General features: G+C 53.8%; 1 protein-coding gene across 1 annotated transcript in view; it reads right to left on the bottom strand.

The window, feature by feature from the left end:
• Nucleotides 1-937: 937 nt before the first annotated feature.
• The window catches only part of CCDC102A (coiled-coil domain containing 102A), a 28,199-nt gene continuing 16,116 nt past the window's right edge, over nt 938-13,020 (bottom strand). Inside the window, exons 7-8 of the mRNA XM_077831421.1 lie at nt 10,970-11,073; nt 938-1,064 (exon numbers count right to left, since the gene is read on the bottom strand). Of these exons, the coding sequence (XP_077687547.1) occupies nt 938-1,064; nt 10,970-11,073 (231 nt within the window). The remainder of the gene's footprint in view (nt 1,065-10,969; nt 11,074-13,020) is intronic.

The following is a 13,020-nucleotide window of genomic DNA, read 5'->3' as shown; positions in this document are numbered from 1 at the left end:
AGGCCAATACTCAAACCACTGAGCTATCCCTCCCCCCAAACAGGGGTGAGGGAGAGGGGCTGTTGGTGGACAGGACACATGGGGAGGAAGCAAGACCTAGTGCCAGAGGTGCAGGCCTTGGAGGTCCATGATCCTGGGTAAGTCACTGCCCTGCTCTGTGCCTCGGTTTCCCCATCAGTAAAAGGGAGGTCATTGGTTGCGAGGCTCAGTTCATTCATGTGTGATGCTGAGGTGCAAACTGTTCCCAGGTTAGGCTGGAACCGAGGAAGGCATCCGAGATGGGGCCTGTCAGGCGAAAGCCATGTGCCAGGAGAGAGCTGGGGAGGGAGGGACTGGGCAGGCCAACTGCAGGGCGTGTGCAGGAGGCTGGAATTGCAGAGGGCATTCCGGGCAGGCATGGCGAGGCGGGGCGGGGCGGAAGGGGCAGCGACTGCCCTGCGTACCATCCAGTGCACTGGCCTTCACGACCCCTCAGCTGTTGGCATCATTTATACAGAATTGGCCCCAATGCCATTGTTCTGCCAGGGCGGCTAATTCAGGCTCCGCAGCCTGGCCCCTCCCCCCTCCTCTCGTTATCGTCTGGTAACAGCCACCTGGGGATTTCTCTTCATCCCACTCTTTGGCGCTTTAGCTCCCTGTGTGTACGAAACCCACTGGGGTAGAACCAATCCTGCCCCCTGGGATGGGCCCTTGGCCACGGGGTTTCCCCCTAGCACCCCCCATGACTGGTGGTGACACAGGCCAGCAGGGCCAGAGGCTCTATCTGCACGCATCCTCTGCCGGCTCTTAGCTTGTCTGACTGCCGATGCTGAGGCCTGGGACAGGGAGCATGTGCGGCCCATGGAGCAGGCTCCTGCCAGTATTATCCTCCCCAAGCGTCCAGCCTGCCACTTCCTTCTCCTCCAGCCACAGTCTCATTGGCCCTGCGCGCCAGGCACTAAGGAACCTGGATCTGTAGATCCTCGTCTTCATCCAGGTCACTGGTCCCGTCGTCAGGGTCGTCGGGGCCAAACCGGGAGCTCCGGATCTTCCCAAAGAGCGGCGCGTTCTGCTGTCTGCGGAGCCTGGGCCAAGAAAAAACAGAGCAAAGGCAAACATAGCGGAGAGGGGGACCCAGAGACGCCCGCGAGCTCCCTGCCGCGCTGTCTCTATCTAGCCCCAGATGTACAGACCTCTCTATACACCTATCGCCACACGTTCCCCTTTCCCTCTCTGTCTGGTTAGGCTCTTGTACGACATCCATCAACACGGCATTGGGGTCCACTCCCCCTGCCCCCAGACCTTTCTATTTTCCCCTCTCCATACCCCTCACGCCTGCCGGGGCCCCAGTGCAAGGCAGGGCCCCAGGGGAACAGCATGTGACAATCTAAATGCTGCGGGCTCTGCCCTGCCGCTCTAGGGTGGGTGCTGCTGTGTGCAACCTCGTCTGCGCTTTGCTGTTTCTCCCAGGCCAGGGTGAAAGCCAGGCACCAAGCGGTTGGTGTGGGGCAGATATGGGGCTGATGGGAGAGGCACTGGACAGGCAAGTCCCTTTGGCCTCGCCCTCATTATAGACCCAAACTTCCCCAGTCCCACAAAGACCTGCCAGAGCCACCCTTCTACAGACCCGCTCTCGGCCCCACCTTTCCTGGCCAGATTCCCCAGGCAGCCCCGGAATCTGGCAACGGAGTGAAACCTGGGAAGAATCACTGGCACTAGAGGTCAGTGCCCATCCAGAATGGATGCCAAGGCACAGCCCCTGGGGGAAGACCTGGCACTGGATTTCAGTGCCTTCAGTTTGATCCTGCGATCCAGCCCTGGGGGTCCAGGGTCTGCAGATAGCTGTTACAAACAGCTGGAACCTGGCCATTCCCAGGGAGGGCTGGGCCTGAGAGAAGAACACAGAGCTGTCTTCTCTCTCTGCTAAGTGGGTGTTACCTGCTGATAAAGCCAAATCCGAACAGCCTTTCCCACAATGGCTCCAAGCAACACTTAATGGACTTTTGATTAAAGCAACCAAGTTCACTTAAAGCCTTTTTCAGATCCCGGGTACTTAACAGCAGCACATTATTGTCTGGAGCCATTTATCAGAGGGCAGAGGGGAGGGGAGTGAGGGCTCAAAGCTGTCATGACCTCTGCCTGCCTCCACCTGATTATCATCATCCAGCCTGGGCAGCACAGAGGTCTGGGTGTCACTAAGACCGAAATGGAGCCTGCATTGACACTGCTGGGAAGAAGGGTCTCCCAGCACTTCCCTGATCAACTGGGATGTCTCGTTACAGCTCCCGAGTTGGATCGCTGGACCCCAGCCCCTGCCAGTCCCAGGGGAAGCTCAGATCCAGCTCCCAATTCCACAAGCCCAGGGCCCATCTCTAGGCCACGATTCCGGCTCATTGGGGGTGGCTTTGCATTTGGTTCTGACATTGGTTTGGCAGCGCTGCGTGTTAGTTAAAGTTGCACCCAGAGCAGTCAGAGTTTGGCTATTTTCTGAGATTTTTGTTTGTTTGGTAACAAACAAAACCAATCCCCGCAATCACAGTGCGTCAACTTCTCAGCAGCCTCCAGCTTCGGCTGATTCTAGGGCCAGTTCTCTGCAGGCTCCAGCCCCAGCATAGAGAGCAACTCATATCGCCCCCCACTGGCTGGGGATTGCAGCCGTCTCCTCTCCCTGGTCCTAGACGGGGAAGTGATATACATTGACTCTCCACCCCCTGTGCTCTCCTAGGCCTGGGGAATCCCTGGCTGGGGAGATCTGGGTGCTTTACACCCCTTTGAGCTGCCTGAGCAGAGCTGATCACAGCAGCATCACATGGCCCATTAATATTAAAAACAGAGACTTTCTGGAGGAGGGGAATCCCTTGGATTCCCCCCCCCCCCCCCCAGGCCAGGCGTCAGGGCGAGCCCTGGAAAGCTGCTTCAAATCAGGCAGTGAGGCCAGGTGGTCCCTGCCGTTCCTCCCCCGATGCCCTCTCAGCCTCGGGAGCCAGCGACTGAGCCCCATCCCAAACTGGATCTCCCAGGACTGCCCCCTAGAAGTTTCCAATGTGCCCTGGGCAGCAGTACGTGGTCCCCCAAGAGGTTTCTAACCCCTCCCTGGGTGGCAATAAAATATCCCTGCGTGGGCAGCGCCACTTAGGGCATGTCTTCCTGCGGAGTTAGCCCAGGGGATCGGTGCCTGGGTTAGGCTAGCCCAAGTGTCAGCAGCCACACTGCAGAACCCTGCCTGGGTTACTGGATCCTCACGGGTGCTGCACCCACCCGTGTGTGGCGCTGGGATTTCTGGGGGCACATCCCATGGGTCTTTATGCTGCAATGCGCTGAGCCACTCTGTGAGTCTTTCCCAGTGAACTGTGGGAGAACTTCTCTCCCTTTCAGGGCACACGGGGGGGAATGTAGGAGGGCACTAGAGGACTATCCGCGCTCGAGAGCTTTGCCCTGTGTCCTCACTGCAAAGCAGGTGGGTTACCAGCCCAAGGGACAGTTGAACCCGGGCTCCAGCCTCTATCCCCAGCTGGGCCCGTGAGTCTGGGTTGAAAGCACCATCAAACTCAGGTGAGAGGGTTTTGTGTGAGAATGGGAGAGTGGCTAGGGGCAACGCCAGGTAAGAGTCTGGTTAACTCTGCAGTGAAGACAACCCTTCGTCACCGCCATGATGGCACAGGGGATCGAAGGCGGGGAGGGGAGGGGTCGAATGTTCCCCACAAGGCGGTCCAAGGAAGCTAGAGGTTCAAAGTGCTGGAATTATTTCGACAAGAACCGGTTTTCCCCTGACAAAAATAGGTTTTATCCGAAACTGGCTGTTTTTTAGCAGGGAAATAAATCAGCTCTACTGGGAGAGGCTTCAGAGAAGCGTGTAGAGGGCGATGATGCCTTCTGAACCACCTCAACGCATCCACAGGGGAGAGTGGAGCACACCCTTGACTGAGGGAGTGCGGCAGCTGGAGCGGGGAGGAGGGTAAGAGCCAAGGTCTGTTATTGGAGCGATAGGAGGGAGGCCCAGAGCTGACTGGACATGGAGAACACAGTCTCATTGTGTGGCCTCCCACAGTATGGCCTAGTAGACAGAGCACTGGACTGGGACGCTGGAGATCTGCATGATATCCCAGTTCTGCCAGCAGGATTATATTACTGCTCCGTGCCTCAGTTTCCCCATCTGTAAAATGGGGATAATGCTCCTGACCTCCTTTGTAAAGTGCCTTGAGATCTACTGATGAAAAGCCCTGGGTAAGAGCAAGGGACTGATAGTAGAACAGTGGGTGGGAAGCCCATGACTGCTCTCACTGGTGACTCTCTCCAGGAGACAGGACCAAGGGGGCCTGTACCCAGCACTGCTCCTCAGAGATGGTTTCAATACCCTCTGAGGTCAAAGGGAGGCCGTCCATTGGCATCAGGGGGCTTTGGATTGGGCCCGTGTTCTCCTTGTCAATGGGAATCTCTTTGTATTCGTATCAACTCACTCTCCGGAGCATTCTCCTTCATCAGCTAAATTTATGAGTCAAATTCCAAGCCCAAGCCCTGAGAACGTGATGGAAGCAGCTCTCCCATCATCCTCCGGGCGAAAAGCACGACTTTGCTGCCTTTTACTGGAAAGCATGAATTATTTAAAGAGGGGGTTGGGGAGGCGGGAAGAGCTGAAGCCTCCATTATTCCTGTATGATTTAATGGAGATGTCCCAGGAAAATAAAATCAGATTAAAAAAAGGCCAAGCTGCCTCTCAGAGGCACTTTGGATGGTGCAGAATCGATTTGTCATGCGTCCATTTCAGTGTTTTATTGCTGGAGGAATGTACCCCCCGCCCACCTCCCCTCCCCCGCTGCCCAAAAAAAAAAAAAAAACAAACTTTTTAAGAGCAATAAAACCAGAGCATCTTTAAGAAGACAATGCATTTCTCTGGCCCTGTGTCGTCCCCCCACCCCTTTCAGCCCTTCAGTCATATCACACACAGCACGCTCTGTCTCTCTCTCGAGATCCCCTGCTCATCCGGAGCTTGGTTTGTTTTCTGCTGCGTGCTCCTGTGCCTTCGTGTGGAATCCTCTCTCCGCAGCACAGTCTGGGGGGACTCCAAGGGTCTTTGCATGGAGGGAGGGTGAAGGGTCCAAGAACCTGGGAGCTGGTTGCCTGGCTGGGCACAGGATGGGATGGGTACTGCTAGATGGACCCTTTTAAGCCAGCCTAGTAAGAGTTGCTCTCTAGACCGGAACATCCTTCCGTGCTGCGACCTAATGTCGCGGGCTAGTGAAGGTTCTTCCAGCTGTCCCAGGCTTGGCAGATTATAATCAGGTTAAAATAGTAATTCTGAGCACTTCCATTGCCTAGTGCAGCCATAGATCTCACCCTGATTTGCACAGCAGGGTCAGTATAATTATCCTCATTCTTCAGACGGGGAAAGATGAACAGAGAGTCATGCCTCAAAGAGCAGAGCGGAGCCAAGGCCACGATTTTCCACCAGGACCAGCGATTTTGGGGGCCTGACCCGCTATAACGGAGTCTGGCTTCCAGAGGGCAGGTGCTTGGCGCTTTCTGAAAATCATGCTCCTTTAACGTGTCTCACGTTGGGCACCGATAGCTGAGGCACCCAAAAGCACTAGCCACTTCTGTTGATGTTGGCTAAACGCCTTGACTCCTGGCTTCGTGCCCAGGCCCTCACATCACACGTGCCCTCTCCCCAGGTCTGCCTTTGCTGGCTCAACACGGCTCCAGAGCTTGAAAGCTTCACTCCCCACAGGCCCTAAGCAGGGACTTTCTAGGTGCCCCGCAGCCCTCTGGCCTCGGAGGGGTTTGAAATCTGAACCCAGCTCTGAACAACGCACAATCTTCCCCATGGGCCAAGCCCGAACCCCGGAGCTGAACAGCCCAAAGCCGGGGACATGTTGGATCCATGGTTCTGATTTGGGCCAGTGTAAGGACAGGAGCCATTTGTGAAACCCTCCTCTGGGCCCGATCCTCATTTACATAGCTCGAGTTGCGTAAAGGGGCCTTAGAGTAGGTGCAAATAATAGTTTATTCCCCTTTGAAGGCCCCTTCATGGTGCAAGAATGGGTGAGAATCAGGCCCATCACTTCCACTGAATTACCATCCTCCTGTGCAATTCCCATCGTCCAGTGTCTCGCTCCTGTTACTAATCATAGGCCTTTCCATGCAGAAAATTAGTGCAGTTTCATGGATCGCTCACCTGATGGAGCTCATACTACAGGCTGGTCAACACACCTGCTGTGGTCTCCCATTCCCCGGCTCCCCATAAGAGCTAGCCTGACCCCAGCATGGCCTGCCCTCGGCCCTACGCCTGGGCCAAGAGACAGGCGTAGATGAGTATCCGTGCTCGTCCCTGCCGTGTTCCATCCAGGCGTCAAACTGAGGAGGTACTCCAGGAGAACAGAGACAACCAAGTAAATAATGAATGACTCGCTCGACCCCTAGAAGTGACCCCTTGCAGGTTATGGCAACGGGGAAGATTGCTTCTCAGGGAACATGGATCAGCCTCGCTCATTACACTTCCTCCTCGGGCACTGCAGGTCTATCCCAGGAATGCCGGATCAATGGAGGAAGTACCCATGTGCTTTATATCATAATCACTTGCATTTCCGTCAGGCCAAACCCTCTGTTGACTGGTGCCTTCCAAATGCCAGTGATGGGTTAGAGACAACATCCTCCAAAAACACTGCGCGGCCTAAAATCCAAGACCTGCCACTGCAACCCCGCCTCTCCTGGGTGCAAAGATGCAGCTGCTGAAAAGTGCACAGCACCCTCCTCAATGGCTCAGGGCAGGAAACGAGGAGCAAACGGACCAATGGAAGCAGTAGGGGAAATTTAGGCTAAGTCTAACTCCCCCAAGTGACTTTGGCCAGGACACTGGGGCTAGCAGCTCGGGAATCTCTCTCGACTACTCATTAGCAAGGCCTCATTTTGACATGTTGTCCATAAGACAGCATCTCCAGCAGCAGCCGGGTTCAGAGGGAAGAGCGTCCCCCTACTGAAGCCCCAGCGCTACTTCCTGTCACACCAGGGTGCTCCTCGGAAGTCTCCCAGCCCATTCGGACCCTGCTGAACTTGGGGGTGCTGATGGGATCACAAGCCAGGTGGATTCAGTTGTAGACCACATGGGTAGTTCTAGGGGTTTATGCAAGAGACTCTTTTCTCTCCTTGGCTTGTGCTATTCAGTGGAGCTTGCTCCCAAGAGCACAATGGAGAGTCTGCTCAGGGTGTCCCAGGTGGCGGCTCTTGTGAAGCCAAGAGGAGAGCTAGATCTTGCCTAGAAAACCTGCCTGGTGGAGGGGAGAATTGGCTCCTGCTTCGGAAAACCCTTGTGACAGGATGGCCGTCCCCAGCACCTCCTCCAGCGACGAACAGAGACATCCTTTCCCTTCGGGAAGCTGGTACCAAACTCCAGGCACTGGTAGCTGAGGACTTATTAGTGCCTTTCAGAGAGAAGGGAATCCGGGGGCTGGGAACCAAAGCCAGACTGAATACAACTGGAGCCTCACCTACACTCAGGGGTCAGGCCTGGGGCAGCCGAATCAAGGCTATGCACACAAGGCCTGGGCCCGGGCTAGGTGGTGTTGGCTAACGCTTCCCTCGGCTGCTACCTGCATTCAGCCCACTGGTGGTGGCAGCAGAAAGAGGGTGCTGGTGTCTGGATTCCATGACCCAGCCTGTGGGGTTAGACTCAACCTGCTACAGCACCCTGAGGGGCTTGGCAGAGGAACAGCAGCCAGAGTCAAGTGGAAGTGTCACACCCACCTTGCTGGCCCCAACTTCAGGTCAAATGCTGCTCCTGATGGTGCCGGACACATGCAGCCACGGGGGCAGTGGGGAGCCACAGGGGGATGTGCCTTCCCCCCACCTTTCACTGGCCTGGCCCTACTCAATACAGCTGCAGGGTTCGTGCCTTTTCACCTCGCCAACTCGTCTCATGTGTCTTCACCTCTGCAGCTACCGGAATCCTGAAGCAAGTGAGCAAGGACCCTCCCCTGCATGTGCTTCTCCCCATCCCCAGCTCACAGCTATAACCTAGCAGCTACCAGGTTACGTACAGTGCAGACCCATCCACATTGTGACCAGGTGTCATCTGGCCTGTGTGAACTGAGCCAGAACCATCTAATGCAGAGGTGGGCAAACTGCGGCCTGCAGGCCACATGCGGCCCGCGGGACCCTTCTGCCTGGCCCCTGAGCTCCTTGGACACTCAGATGTGGGTAGGTAGAGGTGAAGCTCAGCCACATGGGACATCATTATTGGGGTCCTCCAGAGATTTGGGCCAAGGTCCCCCAGCAGAGGGAGAGTGGGGAGGGTCCTGTTCCTAGTATAAAAATAGGAAGTCAAATGATTTGTAAAACCCTGGGACAGTCTCTGCAGAGGACAGTGCAGCTGCAGACCCAGCCGCGTGGTCTGACACTGCCAGGGCAGCAGGAAGACGCCGGACGGTGTGGGTGTTGCTGCCCTTGGCTTTCCAAGCTGCCAGGATTGAGGGAGGCTTCCTCTGGTTTTAGCTTCCAGGCCTTTCTTGAATGAACGTGACAGAGAGAGGGAGAGAGCACTGCCCTTGCAGATCCGTCACTACACACCGGCACTGGCCCCGCATTCCCATCATGACCCTCCCCTCTCCTCCCATCAGGAGCTGACAGGCATCCCCTGGGGGGACACTAAATGGATTAGCCCACTTTGGAAAGCAATTTATCACTGGCAGGAGAATTCTCTCCTGCTCCACTTGATAAATAATTCAGGGCAGATTCCACCCCCATCTATGCACCCTGCCCTTCTTCGGTAAAATCCTCCTCCTTATCCCCCCACCATTTCCAGCAGACGGGCTCAGACCAGCATTAGTCCAGGGAGATTTGTCCAGAGTCCCAATTAACCCTCCCTTAGCAGCACTTAGTTATAGCGTCTGTGCCCATCTGTGGTCTAGACGCCACCTTAAGTGACTATGGGGAACGTGAGGTAGGTGGGATGAACGCTCCGGCCAAGCACCATGGAAAACAAAGAGGCAGAAGCCCTGGCTTGGCAGCTGTTCGCCTGAGCCTCCATCCCTCCTGCATAACACAGTTTAGCTGGGCAAACCTGAGTGCCTCCCAGTTTGGGATTTCTGACAATGCAAGTACGGTGACTAGTCGTCCTGCTATTAGGGGGTTTTCTTATATACGCAAATATAACCTTCCCCCCCACCCCACCCCGAAAAAAGTGTGTCCTGATTTTTCACACTTGCTATCCTAGGTGCAGGATCACAGCCAGCGACTGTGGGGTGAAAGGAAACCGAAACCAACCCTGTTTCTCAGTGGCATCCCTTACAAAAGGGTAGCTGCCTTTCTACTACTGTTTAGCTGCAGTGTGGCACCGATTTAATGGGAGGGGTGATTTTATTCCAGTGTAGTTAAACTGGTGCAAAAGGCGGTGTGGATGCTCTTATTTCGGTTTGGTTTAAATCGATTAGGAACAGAGTTATGCTGAACCGAAATAAGCCCCTCTTAAACTGAAATAAGAGTGTCCACAGAGAGGTTTAACTAACCTGGGGCATATTTGTATGTAAACAGAGCCCTAACTAAACCGGTGCAAGTCTGTGAGTAGACCACCCCTGAGTCTGCCATTTAGACTAATCACTGGGAATCCCAGCTCCTGCTCCCTCACCATAGGCCAGTACCCTGGCCTATCCTCCCTTCCCGCTCATCCTCTCTTCTCCTTCCTTCCTTTCTGCTACTTCCCTTCGTCCACCCACTTCATACCTTTGTGATGCTGGCAAACCAGGTGCCAGCTCATGCCAAGGCCACTAGGTCTCAACTGAGCACTGACAAATACACAGTGGGAACCAGTCTGGCTCCTCCGTGGATTAGTATCGTGAAAATAGGAATTAGAATTATAAAACTGTGTTTAGTGATTAGACTTTATGAAATGCCTGTAAACTGCCTCAGATGTTATAAGTGTATCAATCTCACTTATAACATCTGTAGCCCACGTGAGAAAGTAATATTTAAGTGTTTGCTCTGTAACTGTAAATCACCAGAGGAGAGAAGCATTACCAGGTGTGAAATACTAGCTTCCAACAGGAGATGTCTTCTGCCCAACAAAGGAGGCCCATGAACATCAGACCAACTCTTGTGGAACATCAGAGGACAAAAGACTTTGTTGATTCCCTCCCACCCCCACCCCATGAAGAGGAGATGAGCAAGTGAACTGCTCCCCACAGCTGAATTTGCAACTCGAAGCAGAAACCGGGGAAGGAACAAAAAGCCCTAACAAGGAGGAACTGTATCTTTCAGGCTGCTTGGACTCTGAGGGCAAGGATTGCTAAGAATAAGCAAAAGATTCCCTATGTTTGGCCTGGGTTAGCCCTAAAGGACATATAGAGCTTGCTTATTATAGAAGCTTCTAGTCCTTTTGGAAACTTTAAATTGGAACTCTGTGTGTGTGTGTGTGTGTGTGTGTGTTTACTTGCATTAACCTTGGAAATAACTCTCTTATTTCCTTCTCCTAGTTAATAAATCTTTAGATGGTTTATCATAGAATTGGCTACAAGTGTTGTCTTTGGTGTGAGATCTAAGGTGCAGTCAACTTGGGGTAAGTGACTGGCCCTTTGGGACGGGGATCAACCTGAATATTACTGTGATTTTTGGTGCAAGGGACCACCTATCACAAAGACAAACTGAGCTGGGCAGCCAGACAGATCGGAGCCCCCACGAGGACTGTCGGACTCCATGTTACGGCTGTTACAGTGCTTGAGGAGTTTACACTTGAGAATTAGTTGGTGAACTCTAAGTATAAAACTCTGTTAATTCGGGGTTTGTGCCCTGCTTCCTAACAGTCTGCCGTGAGGTTAGTAACCGCGCTCTTGAGCCACTCCAGGTCAGCTTGACAGCTTCACCTTTCAGTCTTTCCACCCCAGCTTCCAACTTCATCTTGCCCATCTTTATTTCTGTCCTTCCTGTCCTCCCACATTCCAATCTCTGTCCCTCCTCAGGTCTTGTCAACAGGGACTCCGTCCTCCCCAGCCCTGCTTCTCCTCACCTGGATTGCAGGTGCTCCAGCTGCACTTGGAGATTCTCGCTTTGTTCTGTCTGCTCATCCAGGGACCTCTGCAGTTTCCGTGCCTGGTTATGGGCTTCATCAAGCTGCAAGGCCAACAGAAACACAGCTGTCTTTGCCGTGTGCAGTACCCATCGTCCCCGGTCACTGCCACCCCCAGGGTTTGTAGGACAGCCCAGTGATCTGAGACGAGAGGATCAGATGTAGGGCATAACTGAACAGGATGGAGGCAGCTCTGCATTTCCTGGATTCTGTGGGTTGGTGTCTGAACATATGTGTCTTTTCTGCCATTCCCTCCTGACTGTTATGGCGGTGCTGACACGAGACTGGCTGTGAGCACAGACCATCTCTAGGTCATTGGTTCACATCTGACCCAGACTCAAAGCCATTATTCTGTGACGGCAGCCGGTGACAGGCCCATGTGACAAACTTTGCCTATACCACGTCAGCAGCAAAGCCAAGCTACCCTCTCACCCCTAGAAGTGGCCGCACCAGGCCAGCACTGCGGTGCACTGGCTGTTCATTCACAGAACAGGCCAGTATGGCCAGTGGCACTAGATACACAATGGGGGACTGCTCTGGGGGTGAGCAGGCAATTCATTCTTTATACCAACCCTTGCTAGCAGGAGAGGCAGGTAGCGACATGGACACTGAGTGACTCACTAGGAACTGGGCTGAGCCCCATCAAACTTGTTTCACACAAGGCCATCATCCATCCAATAGTAACTTGCAGTCACTTCCGACCTAGGCAGGAGATGAGCTGGCACCAGAGGTGGGAAAGGCTCTTTACCTCGTTAGCCTATCTCCTGAGCCACTCAGTCCATCACATTAATACTTAATCGCCTTTTCTGGTTCCATCTTAGCACCTTTGAAACGTTGCCAGGGACATGACTAAGTGCTTGGCCTGCCCTTTCAGTAGGCCAGGACCTCCCTGCGGTGTGTTTAGATGTCCCTGATCTTACTTGCAGGGGAGCTGCTGTGACAGTGCTATGGGAATGGGTTCCTCTCATTGGGAAAAGGAAATGCTGATAGTTTGAGAGGTTCTGATCGTTGGGCATCTATATGTCTCTCTGTGGGAGGCAGTGTGGCCTAGTGGATAAAGCACTAGACTGGGATTCAGGAGACCTGGGATTCTATCCCCAGGTCTGCCCCCGGCCTGCTGGGTGATGTTGGGCAAGTCTCCGTGCCTCAGCTTCCCCATCTGTAAAATGGAGATAATGATCCTGACCTTCCTTGTAAAGCACTTTGAGCACGACTCGTGAAAAGCGCTTGATAACAGCTAGGTGTTAGGCTGCCTACCTGTGGTTTCATAAAACCCTCTCACTGTGGCATCCCAGACATTATGAATTTATGAAGAGGACAGGACAAGGAGTAATGGTCTCAAGTTGCAGTGGGAGAGGTTTAGGTTGGATATTAGGAAAAACTTTTTCACTAAGAGGGTGGTGAAACACTGGAATGCGTTACCTAGGGAGGTGGTAGAATCTCCTTCCTTAGAAGTTTTTAAGGTCAGGCTTGACAAAGCCCTGGCTGGGATGATTTAATTGGGGATTGGTCCTGCTTTGAGCAGGAGGTTGGACTAGATGACCTCCTGAGGTCCCTTCCAACCCTGATATTCTAGGATTCTAGGATTCTATGAATTTTACCCTCCCAGCCCCTCTGGGCTGTGACCGACTATCAATATCCCCATCACTGGTCGGGGGATGCAAGAAATTAAGTGCCGTGCTCAAGGTGACCCAGGAACCCAGCTCTCCCCCAGGGAAGCGGCGATTCTGCATCTCCAGACTGGCTGCCTTTCTGGGAGAGATGCTTTAGCCATGCGCAAGTTGCTGGGCTCCACACAGGGGTAAGCTAAGTGAAACTGAATGGCTTGTGAGACACACGTCTGAGGAGATGGTCTGATAGTTCTTCCTTAACCTCTCTGAAACGACGTCTCTCCTGAGTCCCAGCTCAGTGCCTTTGTGCCGTTGCCACGACAGAGTCGCCGCATGCCAGCAACGGCCTCGCCATATTACCTGGGCTACTGCTCCATTTCA

The sequence above is a fragment of the Eretmochelys imbricata genome, chromosome 12 (assembly GCF_965152235.1).
Source record: "Eretmochelys imbricata isolate rEreImb1 chromosome 12, rEreImb1.hap1, whole genome shotgun sequence".
Taxonomy (NCBI): Eukaryota; Metazoa; Chordata; order Testudines; family Cheloniidae; genus Eretmochelys; species Eretmochelys imbricata.
The sequence above is the reverse complement of the archived record's forward strand: the minus strand, read 5'-3'. Positions and strand labels throughout refer to the sequence as shown.